The sequence below is a fragment of the Borostomias antarcticus genome (assembly GCF_949987555.1).
Source record: "Borostomias antarcticus genome assembly, chromosome: 24".
NCBI classification, from domain to species: domain Eukaryota; kingdom Metazoa; phylum Chordata; class Actinopteri; order Stomiiformes; family Stomiidae; genus Borostomias; species Borostomias antarcticus.
In genome coordinates, this window is record NC_140257.1 from 15333004 (window position 1) to 15347102 (window position 14099).

General features: G+C 42.9%; 1 protein-coding gene across 1 annotated transcript; it reads right to left on the minus strand.

Annotated features, from left to right (window-relative positions):
- Positions 1-1213: 1213 nt before the first annotated feature.
- On the minus strand, positions 1214-4049 carry shhb (sonic hedgehog signaling molecule b; the record flags this gene model as incomplete). The annotated part of the gene is made up of 3 exons (XM_084458387.1): positions 1214-1881; positions 2248-2509; positions 3759-4049. 3 exons carry the CDS (start codon positions 4047-4049, stop codon positions 1214-1216), a joined length of 1221 nt encoding a protein of 406 aa, XP_084314513.1.
- Positions 4050-14099: the final 10050 nt, after the last annotated feature.

Consider the following 14099-nt stretch of genomic DNA (forward strand, 5'->3'; position numbering starts at 1 on the left):
TATGGATTTAGTTGTTGCCAAGACATCTGTTAAACCCAACTGCCATTATGATGTAGGCTAGGCTGTGTCAAACCACAATTTAAAAAGGGTGCTGCATAGAACGGTTTTGTAAAACATTATTTTCAAGAACCCCTTGAAAAGAAGGTTCCATAGTCTATAACACTTTTCGGTAAGGTTATAAAACCTTAGCCTATATAAAACCGGGTCAGAAATAACGGTCTAGGGTTCCTGACAGCAACTTATGAAGCTCAAAATGTTTCGATTTGGAATCTTTTTCAAATGGTTCTCATGTGTTATAAATCGTTATACAGCCCTATAGCACCTTTTGATGAGTATTAGGCTACTTGCGAAATATGAATCTTTATATAAGCACACTGTGACCGGAGTGTACTTTCCTTTTATTATGGAGCTTGGTGCGTTCATACGACTATCCGTGTGTGGACTAAGTAGGCTACTAATAGCATCGTGCAAAATAGGCTATTATCATATATAACATGACAACTTGTACTCGTCAGCTCTATGAAATGAGTTCTTGTCTCTGGCCACTAGAGGTCTCACTTGCTCCATGTTTGAACGGCCAGGCTCCACCGTATCGTGTCCTCGCCCGAGCCCAGGATACCTGAGACAGAGACCGTGGAGTAGGGAGGAAGAGAGACCAGCGCATCACAACACCTGGAAAATGTCGTCTTCGATGCCCTAAAAACTAAAGGTCACTAGTTTTACAGGGAATGGCCAAAGTTCCACACATAGGCTTTATAACAACACATGTAGGCTAAAGGATTTTGATGTTGTAGCTTTAGGTTATGTAAGGATATTAAAATGACATGCAATATATGTTTTTCAAGAATCTAGACGAAATTGCCGCATAATATTACCGGCTGGTGTTTCAGTGTATAAAAATATAATTTATTGACGCCATAGGCCTACTATCCATGAAAATATATTACAATCAGATCACATTTGTACAGATTTCCGTTCACATTTTTGCACATTTTGAACTGTCATTGTTTGTTTTAAGCCTAATTTTGTTATGAAATTGATTCTTCACAGACTGTTCACAACTTCACACTAAACGAAAGATGTCGACTGTTTCATGAAGGATAGCCTACGGAAGAGAATAAATAAAGATGAGAAGCTTCTATCTCCAACGGCCCACAGTTTGTCCATCTAGGCTATAAGAGCATTCGCGTCTGTGGAAAAAAAATATATTTTCTCAACTTTGAGACATTCCAAGCGGGTGAAAAGAGTTGCTGTCAAGCAGCCACGATCCAATGTGGTATAGGATGTCAGAGTACCAGTGTATTCCGTCACCGGGAGGCTCGTCCGCCCCCAGCAGGCCAGTCAAGATCAGAAACGCGTGACCAAACCGGACCGGTGCAAAAGCCCAGTGTGCCCATTTGTGGTCTTCAATTACCGCGTAACACGACACCAAAACCTGGTCAATTATGATTGTCCCATGCGAGGTTACCGGGGCATAAGAACCCACGTATTCTTCCAGGTAAATCCGTTGTATGGTGACTGCCCTCAGGTGCTCCAGAGCGTCGTCCACCACTAGGAGCTTTTGGCCCGGTATGACGCTACTGGCGAACACAGCTGTCGGGTCGCTGTCGGTACCGTTGATGACGAAGACGAGGTGCGCTGACGTTAGTCTCAGCTGTCTGTGAGGCTCCTCTGTCTCCAAAACATAAAACTCTCTCAATGTCTTTGGTTCCCGGTCCATAAACATTAGGAAATCGCTGGGCACAATATTTCGGTCTTGGTCCGCTGTTAACACTTTGTCGCCAACTACCAGATCTTTGACCATCTTTCTACGACCATCTTCGAGGATCACTGAGGATTGTCCTGGGAAGCAGCCTCCCGACTTCGCAGCAACGGAATTTTCTGAGGGAAAATGACCACAGAAATTAACATTGCCACTACAATGTAAACTAAATTACTTCCCCAACCCAAAATTCGTTTGCAAAATAACTTTCATGATTAGACTGTCATGCATAGGCTATAGGCTAGGTATATCTTAGGCTATGCCTATATTTCGACTTTAAAAGCCATTAAAATGACCAACAAACGAATAATAAGACGGATAGCCAAAATAATAAAGTCTACATTTTATACTGAGTAATAGGAGGCATTTGTATTATAATAACACTGATGTCATTACGTAGACTATTCGTTATAGCCTGAAGTAGTCTAGATATGCGGATTTCTTCTACCATTTATGAGTGAACAACAAGAACAGACTTCTCTCACCTGCTTTCACAGAGCAGTGAATATGGGCTTTGGTCTCATAGTTGACCCAGTCGAACCCCGCCTCCACCGCGAGCCTGGAGAGCATGCCGTATTTGCCCTTGTCCCGGTCAGACGTGGTGATGTCCACCGCGCGTCCCTCATAGTGTAACGACTCGTCGGAATGGTGCCCGTCCTCGTCCCAACCCTCCGTCACGCGGAGCTTCACTCCCGGCCACTGATTCATGACTGAAATGGCTAAAGAGTTCAGTTTGTCCTTACATCTCTGAAAAGGAGGCACATGTTATTGATTAGCATATAGTAACCGGTTAATAACTGCATTATAACGCTGCAACTAGGGTAATGATGTTATAATTAACCTAAGTGATAGGGATTCAAAGAGGATCAACCATGCTTCGCTGCGTGTAAGCCTGAAGTAACACAAAAAAAATCAATATTTAGGCTTAGCCTATATTGCGAAAAGTTCAGAGGAAGTTCAAGGAATCAGACGTTTTTCAATTAGTTAGGGTAGGCTACAAAAAAATAATTATTTTCGCAGCCAAAATTAGTTAATCGATTCCTGGTTGAGACATTACAGTTATTAAGGCTATTAAGTTGGCTTCTATAGCCTAACACCAGTCCGGGTTGTTAAAAGTAGACTTAAACCATGAAGATAGGCCTAATCGATCGAAACCATGTTAGGCCCTATTAAAATTTTGGCAAGATTAGTTTCAGCTGCAGATAACTGATCAGACAAGAGGTAACAGTTTAAACAGCTATATGACAATTCAGATATGAATCTAATGATCAAATGATGTAGGCCTACAGCATAATTATCTGATCTACTGACTTGACAGAATATGCGTCACTCATGAATCGATGATTTATTTCATTTATCAGAAAGCGGCTATTCCTTAATGTACTTTCGTTTGGTTTAAAAACGAACGATTTCTGCTCATCTTATTTTGATCAGAACAGATGCCTCTGTGCGATCAATAGATGATGCTGAACGCATGACTTGCCTGCTTGTGCGTGCGTGCGTGCGTGCGCGTGTATGTGTGTGTGTGTGTGTGTGTGTGTGTGTGAGAGAGAGAGAGAGAGAGAGAGAGAGAGAGGGGTGGTGGTGGTGGTGGGGTAGGGGGGGGTTGTCTGAGCAGCAGTCTATTGAAGTTGATAACACCATTAACTATCGAGAAACGTTCCCATTAGCAGCCCTCGTGCGCAGAGCATTCGCAGTGACGTGTCTTGATTCATCACGCTCCGATAAACCCAACTGCAGACGAACATCACGGTTCACTGGCAAAATAACCAGATACGCTCCATAAACTACTTGTTTTACACTGATTCCCGACTACATCACACCGACAATCACTGGCAATTAATGTCAGTCAGACTATAGGCTACTGTGTGGTCTGAAAAGGCAATTAAAGAAAAAACAATTTAGGCTGTAGTCTAGACGCGTCTTCAACCGAGCATGTCATTAATTAAGATAGCGGATTAGAAAGCACAAAAATATCCCAAGATACCGTATCTACCTGTGTCATAAGACGGTCTGCGTTGGTGTTCTCCTCGTCTTTGAAAATAATGTCAGGGTTATAATTTGGAGTCAAGTCCTTAAATCTCTCAGAGTTCCTGGTGATCTTCCCCTCGTATTTGCCGCTGGCGCCCAAAGTCTTCTCGGCCACGTTGGGGATGAACTGCCTGTAAGCCAGGGGGGTGAGCTTCTTGGGGTGCCTCCTCTTCCCGTACCCCCTCCCTGGACCGCACGCGGACCCGGCGGACGCGAGGAACAGGCACACGAGCCCCGCGAGCGCAATCCTCCTCATCATCAGCAGCAGCATCACGTCCCGCCGGATTAATTCGCTCGAGGTCGTAGATTAGGGTTCCTCCCCTGTTATGCTCTGTTATGCTCGGTTCTACCAAGCCTCTCGTTTCTCTTTACCTTTAAAAAAAAAGATGCACGACCGCTATAGAGGCAGGTGCCGCTCAGCCAGTTCTCTGTCACTGCCCCGCGCGCACATTGGTGCGGAGTGTTGCTCCTGAGACACTTTGACTGTGTGCTTTAGCTTTAGTGGACGCTTATGAGTGAGTTGGCTCCATTCTTATAAGCCCGCAGGTCATCAATGTGTGGAGACTTGAGTGAACTGGATGATTGGCTCACTTGAAAAAAACTACTTGGTATTCAAATAGATCGTTTTGATGGTAATTCTTGTGCCAACACCCCTCCCACCTAACCCAGGAATTTATGAAGTTGATGTTGCCTAGACTACATCCATCCTCATCAGCTTCAGAGCATGGTTCATGTGTGGTTTGGATGCCCACAGACACTAAGTTATGTTGTCAGAGATGTGAGAAGTGATAGTTCTATCCTTAGGGGGATATTCTTACTGCCTTGCACAGGCAGACTGTCACATTCAAACAGGCAGACAGACAGACAGACAGACAGACAGACTGGCATGAAAACAGACAGACAAGCAAAAAAGATAAATAGATGTGCAGACAGACAGACAGACAGACAGACAGAGAGAAGAACAGACAGACAGACAGACAGACAGACAGACAGACAGACAGACAGACAGACAGACAGACAGACAGACAGACAGACAGACAGACAAGCTCACATCCAGGCAGAAAGACAGACATGTTGGTAGGTGGTCAGACGATTAGAGACCCTGTCTTTATCTGTCCTCTCCACTAGAAGAAGTGCCATGGTCTCTCTCTTTCTCTTTCTCTCTTTCTCTCTCTCTCTCTCTCTCTCTCTCTCTCTCTCTCTCTCTCTCTCACTCTCTGTTTCACTGTTGTTCGTGTACTGTATACATCAGATTAAGAGTATTTGCCCAAAGCAAAGAGTGTTAAAAAACCTTAACTACACAATCCTCGCATCCTTGCAGTGGACTTGCTGGGTAGCAGCGTTCTGTGAAGTCTCATTGCTGACGTTTGCTTGTCCCTGGCTCACAGTGGTTGCAGAAAAATGGCATGCAGATGCGCAAAAACTCACCCACTCGATACATTGCTGAGATGGACCCTCAAAGACACTCTAGACACAACAAATATGTTTGTGATCCTAGTAGTAGAACACCACACTCTATGCAGTATTACTACTGTGTGTATAGTCTCCAATGAACTTTACCACTCTTTATTCAAGAGGAATGGACACTATTTAAAGCAATTAAAAAGTGGGCCTCGGGAATGAATTGCTAAAATGCTGGGATTAGAATTAACACACGGTTTCTAATCCTGATCCCCAAACTATGTTAAGAGTCTTAAAGACGCAAGATACTCAACCCTTTAATATTTTCAAAAGTGGACAAACTCTTGAGTCTACTGATATTTACAAAACACATGGGACAGAGGTCAGAAAAGACTTCACACATCTTCACAGAGATGAAACCAGGAAGGACACCACCATCGTATACAAGATCACGACATCACGGACACGTCCATGTCTTTGGAGAAATGGTAAATGGACTGCACTTATATAGCACTTTCATCCAAAGCGCTTTACAATGGTCTCTCATTCTGCCATGCAAGGTGCCAGCCTGCTAATTGGGAGCAATTTGGGGTTCAGTGTCTTGCCCAAGGACACTTCAACATGTGGACAGGATGAACCGGGATCCGAACCGCCGACTTCGGTCACTAGACGACCCGATCTTCCTCCCGAGCCACAGCCGCCCCATGAGAAGTCGCCATCTTCAAGGCAAAGGGTCCTATCCACACAACTCTCTGGAACAAGGATCCACAGGATCTACAGTGTGTCTGACTGCAAAGCGTGGTCGATAAAACTTTTTGTCTCTCCATCTACAGTGACATCACTCTCAGACCTTTTTTCTGGGCCGTCCAGAAACCCTTTAGTCTGCAGCCCTCCCAAACATAATTTTACTCCGCTTTGATTTAATTAAACCACACTATGTGGCCTTGCACTATACTCTTGTCTCTAGTCCAGACCTAAGACGTCACCCCTAATGAATACTACCCTTGATTAAAGACTGATAAATAAATGAAATGGGGGAAGAGAGAGAGAGAGCAATTTACCAGATTGGATATTTGTTGTGTAAGTATGTGATTTAAAGGGTCTGTTTGCTTCAGAGCCAGACTCTACCTCAACTCTCCTGGTCTGTGGGGACACTTTGTCCAGCCACCAACTTGGGCATGCTAACTTTTCCTCGCAAACACAAGAAGATCAACGACACTGGGTAACACTTAGCCCTCAAAGTTTATAACAAGTTGATATGAGATACTGATTTGTTTATTGATTCATGCTTTACGTAAGGGTACACTTTATACAATTTTGATGGAATGCTAGTGCAGGTAACGGTGGTATCATAGTGAATCAACAAACTACAGCTGATTCACAACAAACCTTTTGTGCAAAGTAACCTTGACAATTGGAAATTCTGAGATCAACTGACCATGTTTTGAAACTTTACCTAGTGATCTCTAAAATGAGATTTAGTTAAGGGTAGAATTCCACACTGTCCGTAACCCTTATTAGCGGGTCAAAAATGTTAAGCTGTTACAATGTTGTTTTTTCCCAACTCTCACAATGATAGTAATCCTGGATCCAAATGAAACTGCATGTGCTTAACTTTAATGTGTTAAAATGTGCAGAACCAATCCCATGTTGTGTTAGCTTTGTATGCTCTTATTCTTACACTCAACAAGCACAGGTTTTTCCAGGGCTAGTTTAAAATGGTCTGACTCCAGTTGGTCACTATTCACTGGTCTGAGTCCAGTTGGTCACATATCCTTAGAAATATAGGGAGTTATACAGACCAACAGAACCTGTAGCTCGCTATTCTAACCAGCCATTCCAGTCTCATATAACCTCTCTCCCTCCCTCTCTCCCTCTATCTCCCCCCCCTCTCTCTCTTTCTTTCTCTCTCTCTCTCTCTCTCTCTCTCTCTCTCTCTCTCTCTCTCTCTCTCTCTCTCTCTCTCTCTCTCCAGTCTGGCCAAGTGAGTATTCAGAACCAATCTAGGCCAATTGTGGTTCAACATAGAGAAAAAGAAAGTGTGTGTGAAAGAGAGGGAGAAAGAAAGAAAGAAAGAAAGAGAGAGAGGGAAGGAGGGAGAGAAGCGATCCTCTTCGTCAGGGACTATTTTCATCCATCAGAACTTCGGCCTGTGGTTGGATCAAACGGTCTATTGCTATGGCAACCGCTGGGAGGAAAGTGACAGGCAATTCCGCAAGGTGAAGGTAAGAGGGGGCAGCGAGGAGAGCTGGACAGACGCAATCAATAAGAGCCAAGGAGGATAATGAAGATGAACTGTGACTTCAGCCAAGCTCTGGAACACGGCTACCTCCTGAGACTGCTGTACGGGGCGAAGACACGCGGGATTATCTGATGGCCAAAGACGAAGACCGCGCCGCGATGACAGTCGGTGACGTTAAGAACTGATCACCTCAGAGATGTATCCGGCTTTCCCCTCGTTGGGGACCGACCCAAATGAAACAAACCACTGGACTTCTGCTAAGGCATCATTCAACCTTCGTCCTTTGTTGAGTCTTGTATCACCTTCTGTAGTTGAAGCCAGCTCTATGGGGGGGAAAAAAAACATAACACGTCCAAGACAAACGACAAAAACATTCTAGATTCTCAAACCTCGTCCTTAAGACGTGTACAATTCTTTTATGTGAGCAAATTGCAGGAAATACATATTGTCACAATTAAAGTGTAAGCAGCTGGACTGAATGCTGGTGGTCATCGGTGTCCTTGTACGTGTGCTAACCCGCTAGCTGAAGCCAAGTCATTGGCTAAGGAAGTGAAGGTATGTTCCAACACCGGCCTCCAGTGTACAGAGACTTGCGCTAACTCACTAAGCTAAAGACAAGGCATCTGCTTAAGACATCAGCCGTCCATCTCTGTCACAGTAGACGTGTGGTGTGAAAAAGGCGGACATGTCGTCCTGCAGTATTGTGTGCAGAGACTCACCTTTCTGGAGGAATAGAAAATGGAGGAAAGTGAATATTTACTTTATTCAGCACTTGAAATGTCATTCATGATGAAAATTTTCCTTCCCTTTATTTTGCATATCCACCAAGATCAGTGACGTGTGACGGTAGCAAAGGTCAACTCAGGTCAAAGTATATACTTAATATGTCATTCTCAACACTTTGATGGCAAGTAAAGGCAAAGGTCTATCAATACCACAACAGGATATGTTGGATAGGTACGTATGTTCCTTTGCAGTGAAATTCCATTAAAAAATCTTGATGATTCGTGGTGAATGTCACGACCACACAGAGTACGTAGGGACTTGAGTCTAGACGCTAACACAGGAGGAACATCTCGGCTAATTTCTCTGCAAACTTTTATATTACTATTAGTATTATATTACTATGCTCTGCGGTTGAATCCTATACCTACTTGGGCCTGTTGCGAGTTTGTAGAACTGCACGGTGGAGTTACAGTATATAGCCGTGACTTGGTGAGATTTTGTAACAATTTCTCTAAATATAGAATTTAGAGAACAATTTCTTGCCTATTATTATGACGTGTTGCAATGGCGGATTGTGATGGAAATGCCTGGCCAAGACCGCATTTTGTGCAGAAAAGCCTCTTAAACATTATTAAAGCAAGAGAGCACATTCAAAGGCCAAGAGAAAATTGCAACATACGAGCAATGGCTTGTGCAAAGCGTTTTCATTTTACCGGCACATGTGTAAAGGTCAAATGTTGCCCTTGCATCACATGGATGTCTCTTCGTTCTATGGTAAACCTTTGGAATTAGCCTTGGATTCGATGCCCCATCAGTTGAACAAGCAAGGACAGACTACAGTAGTTCAAGCCACCTCATGTGGTAGGTCATGTCACAAATATACAAATGATATGTTTGTAATCTATTAGGTAATGTGCAAAAATATGTAATAAATGTGTAATAAAACAGTAATGTCTCAAACCAAACCCTGTAGAGGGAACGACATGAGATGCATGTGCTGAGCAGCCGGCAAAAGAGGATTTGATGGGAAATGTGAGCAGGAATTTCTAGTAAATCTGTCCACTAATGAGATGACTTTCTATTTCCTAATCTTCTCCCCAGCCGCCGTCGAAAGGCTCAGCAGAGAACAAATGCGCAGGACCTCCTCACCTCTTGAATCAACATGGCCGTCGACATGAAGCCGACCCGCTAGCGCCCCGATCTGGCACCTTCACAGAAGAAATTTGGACGCTACATTGTTAATAGTAAAAATGATCCGTTGTTCAATGGATAATCCAATGAATAATACCTAAAGCCTACTACCTGCCCTTACAATCTACTGTATGAATGTTACTTTTACTTAAAGGAGTAGTAAAGGGAAAATGCATGTTTAGCCCTGTTTTAAGGTTACTTATGATCATATACAATGGTTCAGATCAAAACGTTGACAAAACTAGCACTTTTGAGAAAGTCTGATAATTGCTCTGCCACCGTTTTGGTCATACAATGGATGTGGGTGGGCATCTTGAAAAATCATTCAAAAACATGTTAAACTCTCGATTTCAAAGACAAGAAACTCACAGAGGTGTTAGTTGGCGTTCTGACATATAATTCGCTATAAAGTAAGATTCTAGTTAATCTGGAAAGGCTTTTTTAAATATCTAGCATAGAACTATTTAGTCGCAGCTTCCGCAAACTAGGTAGCCTAGCAACATAAACAATAACAATAGCTACCGTAAGTAGTTCCGCTTCAATACAAGTCAATGGATTTCATAAAATGATCAATAAAACCCTACAGGATTCATACTTTGCGGCGAATTTGATGACAGAACATCAACGGACACCAATTACCCCCTTGGTGAGCTTCTCGAGCTTCATCGAGAGTTTAAAATGTTTTTGAAAGATTTTTCAAGGTGCCCATCCACATCCATTGTATGACCAAAACGGTGGTAGAGCAATTATCAGACTTGCTCAAAAGTGCTAGTTTTGTCAAGGTTTGATCTGAACCATTGTATATGATCATAAGTAACCTTAAAACAGGGCTAAACATGCGTTTTCCCTTTACTACTCCTTTAAAATACTTTAGCAGACTTATATTCACTTCATGGATTTTAGAACTCCTTGGAAGTTATTCCCAAGGTCCTGAAGCTACTGCTCACCTAGTGTTTTTGTGTCCTCAGCAGACATCCCATTATAGCGGTATCAGCGCGTTCCCGTTCAAAGACACTTGGCCGGGGGGATCAGGTGGGCTTATTTGATTATACTGTACATCAGTCAAGCTGAGTCAGCTACACACAAAATGGAGGTTTGAGCAGTATACAGTAGCTACTGCCTGTTGAGCGATGATAACTGAAGTCAAACCAAGGAAAGAGAGATTGTCACAGGAAAGAATGCATGTTCAGTATAACACGTGTATTGCACGTGCACTTAGACCTCTTCTGAAGTCTCATTGTTGCCACGAGCCGTCCATTTGACCCTGCTCACGATCTCATCATCTACAACACAACAGCCCAAGTATCATGATTATATGAATACGCTCAGTATGTTTCAGAATTGAGGCATTTTCCATCAGTCATTCCCCATGCATGTGAAGTTAGTATGATAATCACGTTCTATTCTCTTCCTCTTCAAAAAGCAGCAAGATAGTTGAACACCCATTTAATCAAATATATTGCTGTAATATGGACATCATATTTCCTCTTTATGGATCGTAATGATGACCCGTTTTGGGAGTCTCAAGGACACCTCTGGGAGTCTCAAGGACACCTCAGATAGCCGTCGCCATCTATCGCTCATCCCAAGTACCTCATAACATCTGCCATAGAAACTCATATTCCCAGGTGCCCTTGCAATTAGCTGCCCAGAGCCTGGGGAGTCCTTGTTATACAGTAGGCAATCCAAATGAGCTCATAAAACAGACTATCAATAGTAGGACAGTAAACCTGACACGGAGTAGTCTGCTCTCTCAGGTCCTCACAAGAGTGCTCACATCCAGGCGTGCCTGACATTGAAAGTTGGTATACATGTGAATTAATTCTAACACTATCCCTAGATTTGGGGGTTGTTTAATCAGACGGGTACCATTGTTACTACCCTATGGGGGGGGGCCGGAATTTGTGTTGAACAAGAATCTATGGGGAATCAACTCGGTGGGAGGTGAATCCCTGTCCTCTGCTTGCGATCAAATCAAACTTTTTTTTATTTGTATAGCGCATTTCATATTGTACATAGATCCTACACCTATGTTTTCCAGAGAGAAGAAAGAAAAAAAAACAGTTCACCCAGAAGCCGAAATAGGTGAGCTGTAAAAATTCTTCCCTGACCTCTCTCAATGAGACGATCGAGCAAGCTCCTGGTAAATGTTTAAATCTGGCTAGCGACATTTACAGAGCACTAAACATGGGCTCTAAATACTTCATAAGAGAGACAGGATTATCAGTAGAATAGATACATGGTAACAGAGATGTTACAGAGATATATTTTATGGCCAACCACACCAGCCTACCATTAGACCAAGAGGCCATTATTGTAGTCCAAGGAAGACGTCTGTGCCTACAAGGCAGGCCTACCTCACTGTGAGAGAAAAGCTGCAACTGTGTTTGATTGCAAGCTATTGATCGAGGCTTTTATGATAAGATAACCTCTTGCGAATGAGAATGAAACAACCATTATATACCACATAAAACATTTATGGCGGCAAGCACGAAAGTGTGCAAAGAAATCAATATTTCATCACAGTCTTGCACAAATAGAGTATCTATCGGCCACTTTAATGGCAGCAAAAATATGATGGAAAGTCTTGGTCATGATGATCCTGAGAGCTATTGATTACACATTGTCTCAGCCAAGCCAGGGGAGAGGCAGAATTTCCCATCACTTAGATGAAGAGTGGAGAGTTTTGGCCAAACAGTTTTGTGTACTACAACTTGGGCTCATATCATGTATCATATACTTTCCTTATGGTTCTAAGGACCCAAACATTTCACCCTGTAACGGCTCTCTATGTGTTATTTGTTTATATTTGTTTGTCTCTTTAATCTCCTGTCCTCTCAAACCTATTACTGTAAACCTATGATCAAAATGTGATACACTATTTGTTTTTTCTCTCTCTTCAGTAGGATTTTTTTTTTCTTCAGAAAATAGTGCATAATCTAGTCATTAGATTTTATGAGATCACTGTTTATGACAATAAATTACCATGCGCCATCCAACTCAAATTCTTCAACGACAGAGGAAGTAAGTTTAAATGTGTACTTTCACTATAAGTTGGCAACCATTGGGCATTCGGCAGCATTGCGTCATTCCTTGGCAGTGGCAGCTTTCGAACCAGCTCACCCCAGCGTCAGGCTGTCTCCAGCGCCAGACCCTTGCCATGTACACAATGCCGTTTAATTAATGGCATCACTAAAAGGTCTGGCCCACTAAAGTTGGCATCTTGTTTAATATCCTAAGTGGCTCTGCACCTCTCTCAATCTCCCAGAGGGACTATATGAAGAGGGATCAATCAATAAGCCAACAGACTGCCGAAACACCCGCCTCTCACCTCCCAAATAAGTTGGGGGAAATCAGGTAGCTCCCATCTGAAGTTTGAGCAAACCAGAGCCTCAGGCCAGCATGACACACTGTCTCTCTCTCTCTAGGTGACACTATTTAGCACAGGTGATTGGTTCATGACAATTATTACAATTATCTAAAAATGGAATGAAGTGCACATGATTGCCAGCATTCCTTTACCTCTGCCCTCTTTAGTGTAACTTTGCCTACATCACAATGTGACATTCTGCTCCATACAGTGGAGAGTATGAGAAAGAGAGAGGGAGAGAAGGAGAGAGGAAGAGAGAGGGAGAGAGAGAGAGGGTGAGGGGAGGACAGTTCGAGCCCATTTGCCTTCCCTCGCACTCTATTTGTCTGGTTTAATAGGAATTACTGGGACATCAGTCTGACTTTGTGTGGCACACCAATCTGTCATTGCAGCTAATTTGACGCAATTCACTCAAGAGAGCAGGCTATCTATAACAAGTTTGGGATGACTGTCAGTGTAGTCTCATCTTCGTCTTCTACTCCAAACACTGAGTGAACAAGGAGTTGTGAATTTATTAAGATCAAAACTTTAGAAATGCATTCACCAGACAATATGGATTCAATAGGGTTTTGATATGAATGAGATCATCTGCAATATGAAATCTGATGCAATTTTGATTCCTTTGAAACACCTGTTTCTGAGCCCCATCAGCCTCTCTCTCTCTCTCTCTCTCTCTCTCTCTCTCTCTCTGGTTCTAGTTAAAGTATTCTCTTAAAGCTCTCTCTCTCTCACACCACAGCACACATAGAACATAGTACAATTGGTGTAGTGGTATCTGTATACACAAGCCTGAAAACGATGTCCATGTAGACACTACGCTCCTATCTCTTTCTATTCTCTCGTATCACTCGGCTAATTTAGCCTCTCCATCCCTCTCCCTCTAATGCAGCAGCAGACCATATATCTATTTATAGGTCTGCGAGCGACTGGAGATGGCAGAATCGATTAATCACATGGACTCTGACTCTGAGATTCTTATGAGTTGTTTTTTAATGACCGGAGATAAAGAAAATAGATGGTCCTTATTTGAAGGAAAGGAGGGACTGTTTTAAGGTTTTGTATGAATGAAGGTCATTCTTTCTTGATTCAGGCTTATCTACGATTGCTGTTTTTCAAGAAGAGAGTGTAGGCAAGTGTATTGTATTGGAGAGCAAATAAGACAGTCGACAAACAGTTTTCTGTGGGGAAAAACAACTAACACTGTGCACTGACCGATCTTGCAGGTTCCATCACCAGCTAGGCTATACAATAGGCCTATTCAGTTCTGTTCTATTATATTCCAAATTGAATAGGTTGTTAGTGAGCTATGCAGCTGTACTCTAACAACCAGAGGATATTCTACACGGGGAATGAACGCAATCCCTGTAGCTGTAGCC